General features: G+C 38.7%; 2 protein-coding genes and 1 pseudogene across 2 annotated transcripts; all 3 read right to left on the bottom strand.

Annotated features, from left to right (window-relative positions):
- Positions 1-2544: 2544 nt before the first annotated feature.
- Positions 2545-4684, bottom strand: LOC143848682 (cytochrome P450 monooxygenase 76AD131-like). Its single transcript, XM_077357675.1, has 2 exons — positions 3700-4684; positions 2545-3337 (listed from the first exon to the last, which is right to left on the bottom strand). The coding sequence occupies exons 1-2, from the start codon at positions 4678-4680 to the stop codon at positions 2681-2683; spliced, it is 1638 nt and encodes a 545-aa protein (XP_077213790.1). The 5' UTR covers positions 4681-4684; the 3' UTR covers positions 2545-2680.
- A 5051-nt stretch (positions 4685-9735) lies between these two features.
- On the bottom strand, positions 9736-11875 carry LOC143848683 (cytochrome P450 monooxygenase 76AD131-like). The gene is made up of 2 exons (XM_077357676.1): positions 10891-11875; positions 9736-10528 (listed from the first exon to the last, which is right to left on the bottom strand). The coding sequence occupies exons 1-2, from the start codon at positions 11869-11871 to the stop codon at positions 9872-9874; spliced, it is 1638 nt and encodes a 545-aa protein (XP_077213791.1). The 5' UTR covers positions 11872-11875; the 3' UTR covers positions 9736-9871.
- Positions 11876-17091: 5216 nt separating this feature from the next.
- LOC143848901 (cytochrome P450 monooxygenase 76AD131 pseudogene) lies at positions 17092-19095 on the bottom strand (annotated as a pseudogene).
- Positions 19096-19911: the final 816 nt, after the last annotated feature.

The following is a 19911-nucleotide window of genomic DNA, read 5'->3' as shown; positions in this document are numbered from 1 at the left end:
CATCGGCATGGTTCAGAAAACATGTTATTGCTTATACACCGACAGTCCACGGTGTTCGGAATCAGTTCCTGAAGTTCAGATACAAGTCGACAGGGCCAGCATTTTATCCCACTAACGGGCCAGAAGTTTCAGTGTACTACCCCCACGATTGGTCCAGAGTTGCCAAATGTTTTACCCCCATATTGCAGGGTCCAGAAATTATCCAAGCCTCCATAGAAGTGTTCCAAATGTTCAAGGTTCATATTCAAATGGTTCAGAAAATTCAAAGTTCAAACAAATAGTTCACAGGTTCAGAGTTCAGAACAGATGTTCATAACAGTATTTCAGAACAGTTATTTAAAACCTTCAGAAAAGTAACAGTAGGTGAAACAAATAGCATGATGGACTCAAAGCTAATTCAGAAGTTCAAAGTATCAGTACAGGTTTCCAAAGTCAATACTGATTCAAATGAGAATGGTTTATAATACCCAAAGTAGTACGTTATTACGTACCTCAAAGATGTTCGATTCATTTCTTAATTCGGACTATGATTCAATATCCTGATCTAAACAGAACATAAGTGACAAATAAGGGCCCATTTGAATAAGTTATGAATTTTCGAAGTTTTGGAAAAATAAGTCGCTCCGGTCGTCCGAGAATTACGGACGTCCGAGGATCCGTCTGTCGCCAAACTTGGTACTCACGGACGTCCGCCATTTGTCCGGACGTCCGCCCCACGCGCGGATCCATATTTCTTCTGAATGCGATTTTCCACCGTTTTTTCACTAAAACGGCCATAACTCCTTTGTTTGGGGTTCAAAACGCGCGAGGTCGGATCCGATAGATTCGTATCGACGAGAGGAATCCATTAAATCTGATTTTACGCTCCGAATTCCATAAGTATAATTTAAGAAAGAAATCACCAAAGATTCTTCGTCGAATCTCCAAAGTTCTAGTTTCTGAATTCATATTCATATATATTGATTTTGAGTTCTTTGGAATCGTAAATCAACATCGGATCCAAGAAAACTCAAGATCAACCCAAATATTCTTATTTCTAATTCATATTAATCAAAGATCTTATTTCTTTTCTCTTTTCAAACCCTTGTTTTAGGATTTCTAACTATTCAAATCTTTCATAGATCATAGATCTTACCTGGACTCGCGGGTTCGACTCAAAAATCGCGATCTCCTCGGTCTTCTCCTTCTCTTTCTCTGATTTCTATCTCTGGGGCTTAATAAAACGTTTAGGGTTTGTTTAGCCACAAAAAGATGAATTTATAGGCTTTATTAGGAAGCCCTAATCTGACCTAAACATGAAAAGACAAAAATGCCCCTCTTTTCAAGAGGGGGACGAAAATTTAAGTGAGGGGTATTTTTGGGTATTTACAGGAACTAATTTTTTTTGAAAGTTTGGAAATATATATTTTTAGAGATAGCGAATTTTCCAAATATTTTGAGAGAGAGAGAGAGGGAGATGTTTTATTTTTAGTTTACTTTCTTTTTTCTCTTTCCTTTGTATTAGGTTTATTTTAACCTGGAAATCATTTGTGCATTGCTGTTAGAATTTTGTATGTTCAGTAGTGGATGTAAAACAAAGTATCCATGGTTATGGTGTAAAAACTGTCATTCTAAATAGGGAGTGGAGTTAGATGAATATATATGGGCAACTGATGTTGGAACTACCATGTTTTTTATTTCTTATTTCCACGCTCCGAGGACTGCATCAACTTGTGATAGGTAATATTATTCATGGACTCAATTCTCATCCACGTTGGCGTGGGTTCATGTCATCTTTTCCTTAACAACTCGTCTGAGAAGATATTTCAATTCTTTGAATAGAACAAGGATTTTATTGCAAGATTAAGGAATGCAAAAACCAACGGCTTAAAGATATCTTAAAAGATTTGTCTTTCGCCATGAGAGATCAAAGGTCTTGAATCTTCCTATGGGAGTGATGACAAGAGAAATAGGCCAGATTTGTGATGGACAACAATATTCACGGACTCAATCACCATAGACATGGCGATGGGTCCATACCATACATGATCATTTTTTATAACTAAAACAGTGCTTGCCTTAAAAGACATCTCTATCAAACGACGTGACGAAATGAAATTATTGTTTGATATCTCTTTAACTCTTCCACATATAAGGTTATGAGAAATTATATGGTGCCCGAGCAACAAGTCCTGTGTGGGTGGTACGACAGAATACCACCCTTGATGTTTGATCCAACAGCAGCCTCTCAAATAGTAACACTACAAGAAATTGGGCCTTTAGGTGCGATATTTTTAGTGGGGCCCACACGAGACTTGATGGTCGGGCACCAAATAAAAACTCATTCTGGTTATTTAGATTTATCAATGAAATGAAAGAGAAACTAAAATAATAATTGGGAAACAGATATTCCTCTCTCTCTCTCTCTCTCATGATTGTACAACAGATGATTGAGTGGAGACATAAATTTTATATAGATAATTACTAGTTAAATGATTAAATGCATGTGTCAAGTAAAATAATTAAATGATAACACGATTAGAAGGCGCATAAAATTTATTTGAAGGGAGAAGCTAAATGATTGTAGGACTTTTATTGATAATTAAAGAAATAAATTTATTTATTCAGATATACTACAATACAAGAGTACAAAAGGCATATATCCCCAAGACAACAATCACCCATTACTGGATTAATATCATCATGGTTCTTCTTTTAAGAGCAGATCGTAGAGTTTCGGGTTCGATAATCGTGGCGTGGGTATAGCAACGACGGGGTTTGCTATCTTTATCACCTGGCCAAACTTGTCCGCAAGATCGATCTTGGTTCCGGTCGGTAATTTCCAGTCGAACGAATGCAAGAGAGAACCCAATACATATTTTAGAGACCTCTCAGCCAAAGAGATCCCTGGACAGATCCTCCTCCCTGACCCAAATGGAAAATAACGAAAATCATTGCCCCTATAATCCCATTTATTACCTGCAGTGGCACTACTCAAGAACCTCTCAGGAATGAACTCTGAGGGATTGTCCCACAGGGAAGGGTCTCTCTGTATCTCCCATAAGTTCACAAAGATGGCAGTGTTTTTTGGGATGGTGTATCCACCCACCACGCATGATTCAATTGCACTGTGAGGGATCAAGAAAACATTGGGAGGGTGCAAACGTAGTGCTTCTTTCACCACTGCTTCTAAATAATGCAATTCAGCACAATGGGAATCTTCAAGAATTTTATCCTTCCCCACTACTGATTCTAATTCCTCTTGAGCTTTCTTCATTATCTCGGGTTTGTGCATCATTTCAGCCATGGCCCACTCTAATGTGGTTGATGTTGTGTCGACCCCCCCAGCTACCATGTCCTGCACCCACAAATCAAATAAACACATGAGCCTTAATGTACGGTCATAAATTATATGAATGCCTAAGACGCAAAACCACTATTATTTTGCGTTTTGAGAATCGAATTTTAGTATAAAACCGATTCTTAGAAAAATCGGATGTTTGTTCCGAGGTGTAGAATCATTTTGTACTCTGATAAATTCTACATCACAACAGTCAGTTATTTGCTTGGGATGTAGAATCTATTTGAGTCCAAAATCGGTTCTAAAACTATCAAATTAAATGCACGATTTTGCCTTGAATCGGTTTTGGACTCAACACTGATTCTAAAATCCGAAACAAACGAGCCCTAAATATTCATAGATTAAGTATAGAAAATTACCAGCAACAAGGCCTTGATGTGTGTCATTGTCAATGGTGTTTTGGGGTCCTCTTTATTCTTGAGGTTCAAAAGGATATCGAGGAAATCCTTGTTTTGCTTCATGCTAATGTCGTGATTCGCCTCTCCTACCTCTGCATTCATTTTCATCCGTTGATCTAGGATAGATTCGAATATCCTATCGAACCATGACATGAGGTTCTTTGCTTTACGTTGGACGCCCTGTATATCAAATCTGGCTAGAAGAGGAAATAGATCAGAAATGTTGGGTTGTGTAATGAGCTCCCCGATTTCCAACATGATATGCCGAAACTCCGACGCCACACTAGTCTCTTCATTCCCCTTGAGTGTGCCACCCCATAGGGTGCTCGTCATGGTGTTGAAGATTGTTTGAGTTATCTTCTCACCAACATCAACCGGGGTTTCAATTTTGGCATACACTTCGCTCAAGGTCTGATGAACCCGTAGTCGTCTGTGGACTCGACCGGCGTCAAGGCTAGCAGTATTGAGAAGCTCTTGGATGCAAACCCTGCGGAGCATGCGCCATTCTGGACCATAGGGACTCAACACAATGTCGGACCCACCATAAGTGGCAGTAAGAAGTGCCGCAGCTTGCATGTCATGGTTGGCGAAGGTGGTGTCATGGTCTTTGAGGACCTCCTTCGCCATGGACGGGGAGCTTAATACAACACACAGCTTATTGCCGAGTCGGAGCTTGAAGATGGGGCCATAGATGGCAGATAATTTGGCATAATATCGATGGAGCTCGGGTTCGAGAAACGGAAGGTTACCGATCAATGGTAACCCACGTGGACCCGGAGGCAAAGGCGATGTGTTCCCCTTTATGGATTTCTTGATCATCCATGCGATCCAAGATATCGCAACGATCGCGATGGAGAAGATGAGGGCTTGTGAAGGGTCTGAAGTCATATTTTTTTCCTGTAAAGGGTAAAACGAGGAAATTGTTTGAAGAGCAAAGGGCATCCAATTGAAGGTGATTGTACAAAAGAGCTTAGCCCCTATTTATATTGATCTCTATGGGGAGGTAAAAATGGAAAAATTATGACATGTGAATAGAGGTGTGCGAGTCGAGGTCCTCCATGTTATTACAAGGAAACATTTGTGTTTCATGTCTTTGAAAAATAAAACTTCTTTTCCCACGTACAAAGAACTTTTCACGCACAAATTGGAAGACTCCTTCCTCCAGTCTTTGTAATGTCGTGAAAATTAACTCAGTTTCAAGACTAAGGTGCACTTTGGATCACCTCGGGGGCAAAAAAGCACATTTGAGGCTTTGAGTATGATGGAATGCTGTTTCTAGAACATGACGTTATTTTTCTTCTATAAATTATAGTTTTTGACCATCCATTTGCAAGCTCTCCATCCAACGGTTAGGATCAGTCCATTTCAGACTATCTTCAACATGCCAAAGATGAACGGTGATATCAATTGGTCATCCTACCCTCGATTCTGGTGGTGTGCGAGTCAAGGTCCTCCATGTTATTCCAAGGCAACATTTGTTTATCATTTCTTTGAATAATTAATTTGTACGTTGAACAACAAAATTTCTGCTTTCACTAAGTAAATAAGACTTTTCATGGACAATGACTTTTTGAAGCTGAGGTAAACTCGGTTTTAAAGACTAAGGTGCACTTATGATGAGGCAAACAAAATAACAAATACATTTGAGCTCTTGGCAGAGCGTGTGTTATCTTGTATAAGAGAAGAGCGTCGTTATCAATACAAGGTGGTGCAGATTCAATTTCCCTTCTAACTTCTAAGAACGTTCTATTTAATTTAAATTTAATATATGGACAGCTAATAATGGAGAGTCGAAGCTGCCTTGCCTTGACGCTCACAGCCTAGGAAACTCTTAAACTATAGAGAAGTCTAACTGCCAAAATCAAAGATGGGTACCTTCTAGAAAGAGAAAATGTATCAATTTCCATCTAGGAGAAGAAAATGTGAATGCCTCTCTCTCTCTCTCTCTAATGACTTAGGGGCCGTTTGGATATGCGGATTTTAGAATCTAGGTTTTTAGTTTGAAAACAGTGTAAGAGAGGGTAAATGATCAAGCTGATGTATGCTGTCCACTCCTGACAGCGTTTCTTGAATTTTAAGTGAGAAATTCAGGTTTTAAAAAACCCGATTACGCAAGCATTATTAAGTAGTAACTATTCCACTAATTGTGTTTTTTACCCTTTGAATGTGATGGAATAATGCTTCTATAGAGTTTTGACCATCCTTTTGCAAGCTCTCGATCCAAAAGTAGAGCACTCAATGAATATGCATGATTTGTTTGTTATATAATGATAATCATGTAAGATATTTTTTCCTTTTTTTGATATCCTTGATTGTGTTGGGCTTTTTTCCTGCTTTAATATTTAGCAATTTAAGAAAACAGGGAGAAAGAAGATGAAGTAAATGCTTTCTCTTCAAATACCTGTGAACGTCATCTTCAAACGTCATCACCACCTACACTCTCTAGAGTCTTTCTAATTTAGGAAGTCTTTTAGTTTTTGTAGTTTGACTAAATCGATTGGAAAGAGATTTATTGAAATGGGTAGTTTAGCTAGAGGTTGTATCTATCTATCATACAAAGTAGTAGATATCTTATGAGTCTTTCTTTATTCAAAGTACTTACGTATTTAAACATTTACACGTGAATGGAAAAAAAAGAAAAATGGAGAACTTCCACTTTTCCCAAATTGTATTCATGTTATTTTTTATCAAAGAGTGCATATTCATGTTCTTGAAAGAGAGCTTTCAAGTTTTGCAATTTCTTTGGTGTGCCTATGGTTTTGTGCCTTCACAAGTATGCACGCACTACGTTTTACACACTTCTTCTTCTCTCTTGTTAAGTTTTACACACGCACTAAGTTCAGCTTGTTGGGGAACTGTCACGCCCCAAACCCCACCCTGGGCGTAGGACATGACAGCGCCATACACCTGCAAGACGAATCTCACAAATGTACAAGGCTACAAAGCAATAACAGAAAATAACCTGGCATTTCATAACTAAAATATCAAAGTAATGATTAATGCGGACCCATCAGAGTCAAATCAAATCTCATCTCTTCTCCAAAGAGTCAAACAAATAAATAATAATGTCTTTACATTTTATTCACGTACTCACTTTCTAATAAACTGAAATAACTAAACTAAATCTCTGAGTCCAAATCCAAAGCTAAGCGTCATGTTCCTCGTTATCTTCACGAGGGCCAAGACCTGAAAAATATTAAATAACCACAGTCAGCTGAAAAGCTCGGTACATAATAAAGCACTACTCTAAGCACAGTCTAGCATGTCAGGATTCAATAGGGTCAGAAACTCAAAGTCAAAACTGAGTTCAAAGGTCTTAACTGATTCGTTAGGCATAAACAGTGATAAGTGCATGTCAAATATGGTTCTAAATTCTGAATCTTAGATCGGATCAAAGTCGGAGATTTCAGAGTTCATGTACAGAAGGTTCAGAATTCAAATACACTTCAGAGTCATCGGCATGGTTCAGAAAACATGTTATTGCTTATACACCGACAGTCCACGGTGTTCGGAATCAGTTCCTGAAGTTCAGATACAAGTCGACAGGGCCAGCATTTTATCCCACTAACGGGCCAGAAGTTTCAGTGTACTACCCCCACGATTGGTCCAGAGTTGCCAAATGTTTTACCCCCATATTGCAGGGTCCAGAAATTATCCAAGCCTCCATAGAAGTGTTCCAAATGTTCAAGGTTCATATTCAAATGGTTCAGAAAATTCAAAGTTCAAACAAATAGTTCACAGGTTCAGAGTTCAGAACAGATGTTCATAACAGTATTTCAGAACAGTTATTTAAAACCTTCAGAAAAGTAACAGTAGGTGAAACAAATAGCATGATGGACTCAAAGCTAATTCAGAAGTTCAAAGTATCAGTACAGGTTTCCAAAGTCAATACTGATTCAAATGAGAATGGTTTATAATACCCAAAGTAGTACGTTATTACGTACCTCAAAGATGTTCGATTCATTTCTTAATTCGGACTATGATTCAATATCCTGATCTAAACAGAACATAAGTGACAAATAAGGGCCCATTTGAATAAGTTATGAATTTTCGAAGTTTTGGAAAAATAAGTCGCTCCGGTCGTCCGAGAATTACGGACGTCCGAGGATCCGTCTGTCGCCAAACTTGGTACTCACGGACGTCCGCCATTTGTCCGGACGTCCGCCCCACGCGCGGATCCATATTTCTTCTGAATGCGATTTTCCACCGTTTTTTCACTAAAACGGCCATAACTCCTTTGTTTGGGGTTCAAAACGCGCGAGGTCGGATCCGATAGATTCGTATCGACGAGAGGAATCCATTAAATCTGATTTTACGCTCCGAATTCCATAAGTATAATTTAAGAAAGAAATCACCAAAGATTCTTCGTCGAATCTCCAAAGTTCTAGTTTCTGAATTCATATTCATATATATTGATTTTGAGTTCTTTGGAATCGTAAATCAACATCGGATCCAAGAAAACTCAAGATCAACCCAAATATTCTTATTTCTAATTCATATTAATCAAAGATCTTATTTCTTTTCTCTTTTCAAACCCTTGTTTTAGGATTTCTAACTATTCAAATCTTTCATAGATCATAGATCTTACCTGGACTCGCGGGTTCGACTCAAAAATCGCGATCTCCTCGGTCTTCTCCTTCTCTTTCTCTGATTTCTATCTCTGGGGCTTAATAAAACGTTTAGGGTTTGTTTAGCCACAAAAAGATGAATTTATAGGCTTTATTAGGAAGCCCTAATCTGACCTAAACATGAAAAGACAAAAATGCCCCTCTTTTCAAGAGGGGGACGAAAATTTAAGTGAGGGGTATTTTTGGGTATTTACAGGAACTAATTTTTTTTGAAAGTTTGGAAATATATATTTTTAGAGATAGCGAATTTTCCAAATATTTTGAGAGAGAGAGAGAGGGAGATGTTTTATTTTTAGTTTACTTTCTTTTTTCTCTTTCCTTTGTATTAGGTTTATTTTAACCTGGAAATCATTTGTGCATTGCTGTTAGAATTTTGTATGTTCAGTAGTGGATGTAAAACAAAGTATCCATGGTTATGGTGTAAAAACTGTCATTCTAAATAGGGAGTGGAGTTAGATGAATATATATGGGCAACTGATGTTGGAACTACCATGTTTTTTATTTCTTATTTCCACGCTCCGAGGACTGCATCAACTTGTGATAGGTAATATTATTCATGGACTCAATTCTCATCCACGTTGGCGTGGGTTCATGTCATCTTTTCCTTAACAACTCGTCTGAGAAGATATTTCAATTCTTTGAATAGAACAAGGATTTTATTGCAAGATTAAGGAATGCAAAAACCAACGGCTTAAAGATATCTTAAAAGATTTGTCTTTCGCCATGAGAGATCAAAGGTCTTGAATCTTCCTATGGGAGTGATGACAAGAGAAATAGGCCAGATTTGTGATGGACAACAATATTCACGGACTCAATCACCATAGACATGGCGATGGGTCCATACCATACATGATCATTTTTTATAACTAAAACAGTGCTTGCCTTAAAAGACATCTCTATCAAACGACGTGACGAAATGAAATTATTGTTTGATATCTCTTTAACTCTTCCACATATAAGGTTATGAGAAATTATATGGTGCCCGAGCAACAAGTCCTGTGTGGGTGGTACGACAGAATACCACCCTTGATGTTTGATCCAACAGCAGCCTCTCAAATAGTAACACTACAAGAAATTGGGCCTTTAGGTGCGATATTTTTAGTGGGGCCCACACGAGACTTGATGGTCGGGCACCAAATAAAAACTCATTCTGGTTATTTAGATTTATCAATGAAATGAAAGAGAAACTAAAATAATAATTGGGAAACAGATATTCCTCTCTCTCTCTCTCTCTCATGATTGTACAACAGATGATTGAGTGGAGACATAAATTTTATATAGATAATTACTAGTTAAATGATTAAATGCATGTGTCAAGTAAAATAATTAAATGATAACACGATTAGAAGGCGCATAAAATTTATTTGAAGGGAGAAGCTAAATGATTGTAGGACTTTTATTGATAATTAAAGAAATAAATTTATTTATTCAGATATACTACAATACAAGAGTACAAAAGGCATATATCCCCAAGACAACAATCACCCATTACTGGATTAATATCATCATGGTTCTTCTTTTAAGAGCAGATCGTAGAGTTTCGGGTTCGATAATCGTGGCGTGGGTATAGCAACGACGGGGTTTGCTATCTTTATCACCTGGCCAAACTTGTCCGCAAGATCGATCTTGGTTCCGGTCGGTAATTTCCAGTCGAACGAATGCAAGAGAGAACCCAATACATATTTTAGAGACCTCTCAGCCAAAGAGATCCCTGGACAGATCCTCCTCCCTGACCCAAATGGAAAATAACGAAAATCATTGCCCCTATAATCCCATTTATTACCTGCAGTGGCACTACTCAAGAACCTCTCAGGAATGAACTCTGAGGGATTGTCCCACAGGGAAGGGTCTCTCTGTATCTCCCATAAGTTCACAAAGATGGCAGTGTTTTTTGGGATGGTGTATCCACCCACCACGCATGATTCAATTGCACTGTGAGGGATCAAGAAAACATTGGGAGGGTGCAAACGTAGTGCTTCTTTCACCACTGCTTCTAAATAATGCAATTCAGCACAATGGGAATCTTCAAGAATTTTATCCTTCCCCACTACTGATTCTAATTCCTCTTGAGCTTTCTTCATTATCTCGGGTTTGTGCATCATTTCAGCCATGGCCCACTCTAATGTGGTTGATGTTGTGTCGACCCCCCCAGCTACCATGTCCTGCACCCACAAATCAAATAAACACATGAGCCTTAATGTACGGTCATAAATTATATGAATGCCTAAGACGCAAAACCACTATTATTTTGCGTTTTGAGAATCGAATTTTAGTATAAAACCGATTCTTAGAAAAATCGGATGTTTGTTCCGAGGTGTAGAATCATTTTGTACTCTGATAAATTCTACATCACAACAGTCAGTTATTTGCTTGGGATGTAGAATCTATTTGAGTCCAAAATCGGTTCTAAAACTATCAAATTAAATGCACGATTTTGCCTTGAATCGGTTTTGGACTCAACACTGATTCTAAAATCCGAAACAAACGAGCCCTAAATATTCATAGATTAAGTATAGAAAATTACCAGCAACAAGGCCTTGATGTGTGTCATTGTCAATGGTGTTTTGGGGTCCTCTTTATTCTTGAGGTTCAAAAGGATATCGAGGAAATCCTTGTTTTGCTTCATGCTAATGTCGTGATTCGCCTCTCCTACCTCTGCATTCATTTTCATCCGTTGATCTAGGATAGATTCGAATATCCTATCGAACCATGACATGAGGTTCTTTGCTTTACGTTGGACGCCCTGTATATCAAATCTGGCTAGAAGAGGAAATAGATCAGAAATGTTGGGTTGTGTAATGAGCTCCCCGATTTCCAACATGATATGCCGAAACTCCGACGCCACACTAGTCTCTTCATTCCCCTTGAGTGTGCCACCCCATAGGGTGCTCGTCATGGTGTTGAAGATTGTTTGAGTTATCTTCTCACCAACATCAACCGGGGTTTCAATTTTGGCATACACTTCGCTCAAGGTCTGATGAACCCGTAGTCGTCTGTGGACTCGACCGGCGTCAAGGCTAGCAGTATTGAGAAGCTCTTGGATGCAAACCCTGCGGAGCATGCGCCATTCTGGACCATAGGGACTCAACACAATGTCGGACCCACCATAAGTGGCAGTAAGAAGTGCCGCAGCTTGCATGTCATGGTTGGCGAAGGTGGTGTCATGGTCTTTGAGGACCTCCTTCGCCATGGACGGGGAGCTTAATACAACACACAGCTTATTGCCGAGTCGGAGCTTGAAGATGGGGCCATAGATGGCAGATAATTTGGCATAATATCGATGGAGCTCGGGTTCGAGAAACGGAAGGTTACCGATCAATGGTAACCCACGTGGACCCGGAGGCAAAGGCGATGTGTTCCCCTTTATGGATTTCTTGATCATCCATGCGATCCAAGATATCGCAACGATCGCGATGGAGAAGATGAGGGCTTGTGAAGGGTCTGAAGTCATATTTTTTTCCTGTAAAGGGTAAAACGAGGAAATTGTTTGAAGAGCAAAGGGCATCCAATTGAAGGTGATTGTACAAAAGAGCTTAGCCCCTATTTATATTGATCTCTATGGGGAGGTAAAAATGGAAAAATTATGACATGTGAATAGAGGTGTGCGAGTCGAGGTCCTCCATGTTATTACAAGGAAACATTTGTGTTTCATGTCTTTGAAAAATAAAACTTCTTTTCCCACGTACAAAGAACTTTTCACGCACAAATTGGAAGACTCCTTCCTCCAGTCTTTGTAATGTCGTGAAAATTAACTCAGTTTCAAGACTAAGGTGCACTTTGGATCACCTCGGGGGCAAAAAAGCACATTTGAGGCTTTGAGTATGATGGAATGCTGTTTCTAGAACATGACGTTATTTTTCTTCTATAAATTATAGTTTTTGACCATCCATTTGCAAGCTCTCCATCCAACGGTTAGGATCAGTCCATTTCAGACTATCTTCAACATGCCAAAGATGAACGGTGATATCAATTGGTCATCCTACCCTCGATTCTGGTGGTGTGCGAGTCAAGGTCCTCCATGTTATTCCAAGGCAACATTTGTTTATCATTTCTTTGAATAATTAATTTGTACGTTGAACAACAAAATTTCTGCTTTCACTAAGTAAATAAGACTTTTCATGGACAATGACTTTTTGAAGCTGAGGTAAACTCGGTTTTAAAGACTAAGGTGCACTTATGATGAGGCAAACAAAATAACAAATACATTTGAGCTCTTGGCAGAGCGTGTGTTATCTTGTATAAGAGAAGAGCGTCGTTATCAATACAAGGTGGTGCAGATTCAATTTCCCTTCTAACTTCTAAGAACGTTCTATTTAATTTAAATTTAATATATGGACAGCTAATAATGGAGAGTCGAAGCTGCCTTGCCTTGACGCTCACAGCCTAGGAAACTCTTAAACTATAGAGAAGTCTAACTGCCAAAATCAAAGATGGGTACCTTCTAGAAAGAGAAAATGTATCAATTTCCATCTAGGAGAAGAAAATGTGAATGCCTCTCTCTCTCTCTCTCTAATGACTTAGGGGCCGTTTGGATATGCGGATTTTAGAATCTAGGTTTTTAGTTTGAAAACAGTGTAAGAGAGGGTAAATGATCAAGCTGATGTATGCTGTCCACTCCTGACAGCGTTTCTTGAATTTTAAGTGAGAAATTCAGGTTTTAAAAAACCCGATTACGCAAGCATTATTAAGTAGTAACTATTCCACTAATTGTGTTTTTTACCCTTTGAATGTGATGGAATAATGCTTCTATAGAGTTTTGACCATCCTTTTGCAAGCTCTCGATCCAAAAGTAGAGCACTCAATGAATATGCATGATTTGTTTGTTATATAATGATAATCATGTAAGATATTTTTTCCTTTTTTTGATATCCTTGATTGTGTTGGGCTTTTTTCCTGCTTTAATATTTAGCAATTTAAGAAAACAGGGAGAAAGAAGATGAAGTAAATGCTTTCTCTTCAAATACCTGTGAACGTCATCTTCAAACGTCATCACCACCTACACTCTCTAGAGTCTTTCTAATTTAGGAAGTCTTTTAGTTTTTGTAGTTTGACTAAATCGATTGGAAAGAGATTTATTGAAATGGGTAGTTTAGCTAGAGGTTGTATCTATCTATCATACAAAGTAGTAGATATCTTATGAGTCTTTCTTTATTCAAAGTACTTACGTATTTAAACATTTACACGTGAATGGAAAAAAAAGAAAAATGGAGAACTTCCACTTTTCCCAAATTGTATTCATGTTATTTTTTATCAAAGAGTGCATATTCATGTTCTTGAAAGAGAGCTTTCAAGTTTTGCAATTTCTTTGGTGTGCCTATGGTTTTGTGCCTTCACAAGTATGCACGCACTACGTTTTACACACTTCTTCTTCTCTCTTGTTAAGTTTTACACACGCACTAAGTTCAGCTTGTTGGGGAACTGTCACGCCCCAAACCCCACCCTGGGCGTAGGACATGACAGCGCCATACACCTGCAAGACGAATCTCACAAATGTACAAGGCTACAAAGCAATAACAGAAAATAACCTGGCATTTCATAACTAAAATATCAAAGTAATGATTAATGCGGACCCATCAGAGTCAAATCAAATCTCATCTCTTCTCCAAAGAGTCAAACAAATAAATAATATTGTCTTTACATTTTATTCACGTACTCACTTTCTAATAAACTGAAATAAATAAACTAAATCTCTGAGTCCAAATCCAAAGCTAAGCGTCATGTTCCTCGTTATCTTCACGAGGGTCAAGACCTGAAAAATATTAAATAACCACAGTCGGCTGAAAAGCTCGGTACATAATAAAGCACTACTCTAAGCACAGTCTAGCATGTCAGGATTCAATAGGGTCAGAAACTCAAAGTCAAAACTGAGTTCAAAGGTCTTAACTGATTCATTAGGCATAAACAGTGATAAGTGCATGTCAAATATGGTTCTAAATTCTGAATCTTAGATCGGATCAAAGTCGGAGATTTCAGAGTTCATGTACAGAAGGTTCAGAATTCAAATACACTTCAGAGTCATCGGCATGGTTCAGAAAACATGTTATTGCTTATACACCGACAGTCCACGGTGTTCGAAATCAGTTCCTGAAGTTCAGATACAAGTCGACAGGGCCAGCATTTTATCCCACTAACGGGCCAGAAGTTTCAGTGTACTACCCCCACGATTGGTCCAGAGTTGCCAACTGTTTTACCCCCATATTGCAGGGTCCAGAAATTATCCAAGCCTCCATAGAAGTGTTCCAAATGTTCAAGGTTCATATTCAAATGGTTCAGAAAATTCAAAGTTCAAACAAATAGTTCACAGGTTCAGAGTTCAGAACAGATGTTCATAACAGTATTTCAGAACAGTTATTTAAACCTTCAGAAAAGTAACAGTAGGTGAAACAAATAGCATGATGGACTCAAAGCTAATTCAGAAGTTCAAAGTATCAGTACAGGTTTCCAAAGTCAATACTGAATCAAATGAGAATGGTTTATAATACCCAAAGTAGTACGTTATTACGTACCTCAAAGATGTTCGATTCATTTCTTAATTCGGACTATGATTCAATATCCTGATCTAAACAGAACATAAGTGACAAATAAGGGCCCATTTGAATAAGTTATGAATTTTCGAAGTTTTGGAAAAATAAGTCGCTCCGGTCGTCCGAGAATTACGGACGTCCGAGGATCCGTCTGTCGCCAAACTTGGTACTCACGGACGTCCGCCATTTGTCCGGACGTCCGCCCCACGCGCGGATCCATATTTCTTCTGAACGCGATTTTCCACCGTTTTTTCACTAAAACGGCCATAACTCCTTTGTTTGGGGTTCAAAACGCGCGAGGTCGGATCCGATAGATTCGTATCGACGAGAGGAATCCATTAAATCTGATTTTACGCTCCCAATTACATAAGTATAATTTAAGAAAGAAATCACCAAAGATTCTTCGTCGAATCTCCAAATTTCTAGTTTCTGAATTCATATTCATATATATTGATTTTGAGTTCTTTGGAATCGTAAATCAACATCGGATCCAAGAAAACTCAAGATCAACCCAAATATTCTTATTTCTAATTCATATTAATCAAAGATCTTATTTCTTTTCTCTTTTCAAACCCTTGTTTTAGGATTTCTAACTATCCAAATCTTTCATAGATCATAGATCTTACCTGGACTCGCGGGTTCGACTCAAAAATCGCTATCTCCTCGGTCTTCTCCTTCTCTTTCTCTGATTTCTATCTCTGGGGCTTAATAAAACGTTTAGGGTTTGTTTAGCCACAAAAAGATGAATTTATAGGCTTTATTAGGAAGCCCTAATCTGACCTAATCATGAAAAGACAAAAACGCCCCTCTTTTCAAGAGGGGGACGAAAATTTAAGTGAGGGGTATTTTTGGGTATTTACAGGAACTAAATTTTTTTGAAAGTTTGGAAATATATATTTTTAGAGATAGCGAATTTTCGAAATATTTTGAGAGAGAGAGAGAGAGAGAGAGAGAGAGAGAGAGAGAGAGATGTTTTATTTTTAGTTTACTTTCTTTTTTCTTTTTCCTTTGTATTAGGTTTATTTTAACCTGGAAATCATTTGTGCATTGCTGTTAGAATTTTGTATGTTCAGTAGTGGATGTAAAACAAAGTATCCATGGTTATGGTGTAAAAACTGTCATTCTAAATAGGGAGTGGAGTTAGATGAATATATATGGGCAACTGATGTTGGAGCTACCATGTTTTTTATTTCTTATTTCCACGCTCCGAGGACTGCATCAACTTGTGATAGGTAATATTATTCATGGACTCAATTCTCATCCACGTTGGCGTGGGTTCATGTCATCTTTTCCTTAACAACTCGTCTGAGAAGATATTTCAATTCTTTGAATAGAACAAGGATTTTATTGCAAGATTAAGGAATGCAAAAACCAACGGCTTAAAGATATCTTAAAAGATTTGTCTTTCGCCATGAGAGATCAAAGGTCTTGAATCTTCCTATGGGAGTGATGACAAGAGAAATAGGCCAGATTTGTGATGGACAACAATATTCACGGACTCAATCACCATAGACATGGCGATGGGTCCATACCATACATGATCATTTTTTATAACTAAAACAGTGCTTGCCTTAAAAGACATCTCTATCAAACGACGTGACGAAATGAAATTATTGTTTGATATCTCTTTAACTCTTCCACATATAAGGTTATGAGAAATTATATGGTGCCCGAGCAACAAGTCCTGTGTGGGTGGTACGACAGAATACCACCCTTGATGTTTGATCCAACAGCAGCCTCTCAAATAGTAACACTACAAGAAATTGGGCCTTTAGGTGCGATATTTTTAGTGGGGCCCACACGAGACTTGATGGTCGGGCACCAAATAAAAACTCATTCTGGTTATTTAGATTTATCAATGAAATGAAAGAGAAACTAAAATAATAATTGGGAAACAGATATTCCTCTCTCTCTATCTCTCTCTCTCTCTCATGATTGTACAACAGATGATTGAGTGGAGACATAAATTTTATATAGATAATTACTAGTTAAACGATTAAATGCATGTGTCAAGTAAAATAATTAAATGATAACACGATTAGAAGGCGCATAAAATTTATTTGAAGGGAGAAGCTAAATGATTGTAGGACTTTTATTGATAATTAAAGAAATAAATTTATTTATTCAGATATACTACAATACAAGAGTACAAAAGGCATATATCCCCAAGACAACAATCACCCATTACTGGATTAATATCATCATGGTTCTTCTTTTAAGAGCAGATCGTAGAGTTTCGGGTTCGATAATCGTGGCGTGGGTATAGCAACGACGGGGTTTGCTATCTTTATCACCTGGCCAAACTTGTCCGCAAGATCGATCTTGGTTCCGGTCGGTAATTTCCAGTCGAACGAATGCAAGAGAGAACCCAATACGTATTTTAGAGACCTCTCAGCCAAAGAGATCCCTGGACAGATCCTCCTCCCTGACCCAAATGGAAAATAACGAAAATCATTGCCCCTATAATCCCATTTATTACCTGCAGTGGCACTACTCAAGAACCTCTCAGGAATGAACTCTGAGGGATTGTCCCACAGGGAAGGGTCTCTCTGTATCTCCCATAAGTTCACAAAGATGGCAGTGTTTTTTGGGATGGTGTATCCACCCACCACGCATGATTCAATTGCACTGTGAGGGATCAAGAAAACATTGGGAGGGTGCAAACGCAGTGCTTCTTTCACCACTGCTTCTAAATAATGCAATTCAGCACATTGGGAATCTTCTAGAATTTTATCCTTCCCCACTACTGATTCTAATTCCTCTTGAGCTTTCTTCATTATCTCGGGTTTGTGCATCATTTCAGCCATGGCCCACTCTAATGTGGTTGATGTTGTGTCGACCCCCCCAGCTACCATGTCCTGCACCCACAAATCAAATAAACACATGAGCCTTAATGTACGGTCATAAATTATATGAATGCCTAAGACGCAAAACCACTATTATTTTGCGTTTTGAGAATCGAATTTTAGTATAAAACCGATTCTTAGAAAAATCGGATGTTTGTTCCGAGGTGTAGAATCATTTTGTACTCTGATAAATTCTACATCACAACAGTCAGTTATTTGCTTGGGATGTAGAATCTATTTGAGTCCAAAATCGGTTCTAAAACTATCAAATTAAATGCACGATTTTGCCTTGAATCGGTTTTGGACTCAACACTGACTCTAAAATCCGAAACAAACGAGCCCTAAATATTCATAGATTAAGTATAGAAAATTACCAGCAACAAGGCCTTGATGTGTGTCATTGTCAATGGTGTTTTGGGGTCCTCTTTATTCTTGAGGTTCAAAAGGATATCGAGGAAATCCTTGTTTTGCTTCATGCTAATGTCGTGATTCGCCTCTCCTACCTCTGCATTCATTTTCATCCGTTGATCTAGGATAGATTCGAATATCCTATCGAACCATGACATGAGGTTCTTTGCTTTACGTTGGACGCCCTGTATATCAAATCTGGCTAGAAGAGGAAATAGATCAGAAATGTTGGGTTGTGTAATGAGCTCCCCGATTTCCAACATGATATGCCGAAACTCCGACGCCACACTAGTCTCTTCATTCCCCTTGAGTGTGCCACCCCATAGGGTGCTCGTCATGGTGTTGAAGATTGTTTGAGTTATCTTCTCACCAACATCAACCGGGGTTTCAATTTTGGCATACACTTCGCTCAAGGTCTGATGAACCCGTAGTCGTCTGTGGACTCGACCGGCGTCAAGGCTAGCAGTATTGAGAAGCTCTTGGATGCAAACCCTGCGGAGCATGCGCCATTCTGGACCATAGGGACTCAACACAATGTCGGACCCACCATAAGTGGCAGTAAGAAGTGCCGCAGCTTGCATGTCATGGTTGGCGAAGGTGGTGTCATGGTCTTTGAGGACCTCCTTCGCCATGGACGGGGAGCTTAATACAACACACAGCTTATTGCCGAGTCGGAGCTTGAAGATGGGGCCATAGATGGCAGATAATTTGGCATAATATCGATGGAGCTCGGGTTCGAGAAACGGAAGGTTACCGATCAATGGTAACCCACGTGGACCCGGAGGCAAAGGCGATGTGTTCCCCTTTATGGATTTCTTGATCATCCATGCGATCCAAGATATCGCAACGATCGCGATGGAGAAGATGAGGGCTTGTGAAGGGTCTGAAGTCATATTTTTTTCCTGTAAAGGGTAAAACGAGGAAATTGTTTGAAGAGCAAAGGGCATCCAATTGAAGGTGATTGTACAAAAGAGCTTAGCCCCTATTTATATTGATCTCTATGGGGAGGTAAAAATGGAAAAATTATGACATGTGAATAGAGGTGTGCGAGTCGAGGTCCTCCATGTTATTACAAGGAAACATTTGTGTTTCATGTCTTTGAAAAATAAAACTTCTTTTCCCACGTACAAAGAACTTTTCACGCACAAATTGGAAGACTCCTTCCTCCAGTCTTTGTAATGTCGTGAAAATTAACTCAGTTTCAAGACTAAGGTGCACTTTGGATCACCTCGGGGGCAAAAAAGCACATTTGAGGCTTTGAGTATGATGGAATGCTGTTTCTAGAACATGACGTTATTTTTCTTCTATAAATTATAGTTTTTGACCATCCATTTGCAAGCTCTCCATCCAACGGTTAGGATCAGTCCATTTCAGACTATCTTCAACATGCCAAAGATGATCGGTGATATCAATTGGTCATCCTACCCTCGATTCTGGTGGTGTGCGAGTCAAGGTCCTCCATGTTATTCCAAGGCAACATTTGTTTATCATTTCTTTGAATAATTAATTTGTACGTTGAACAACAAAATTTCTGCTTTCACTAAGTAAATAAGACTTTTCATGGACAATGACTTTTTGAAGCTGAGGTAAACTCGGTTTTAAAGACTAAGGTGCACTTATGATGAGGCAAACAAAATAACAAATACATTTGAGCTCTTGGCAGAGCGTGTGTTATCTTGTATAAGAGAAGAGCGTCGTTATCAATACAAGGTGGTGCAGATTCAATTTCCCTTCTAACTTCTAAGAACGTTCTATTTAATTTAAATT

The sequence above is a fragment of the Tasmannia lanceolata genome, unplaced genomic scaffold, assembly GCF_043159265.1.
Source record: "Tasmannia lanceolata isolate RefF3 unplaced genomic scaffold, GAP_Taslan_0.1 ptg000016l, whole genome shotgun sequence".
NCBI classification, from domain to species: domain Eukaryota; kingdom Viridiplantae; phylum Streptophyta; class Magnoliopsida; order Canellales; family Winteraceae; genus Tasmannia; species Tasmannia lanceolata.
The sequence above is the reverse complement of the archived record's forward strand: the minus strand, read 5'-3'. Positions and strand labels throughout refer to the sequence as shown.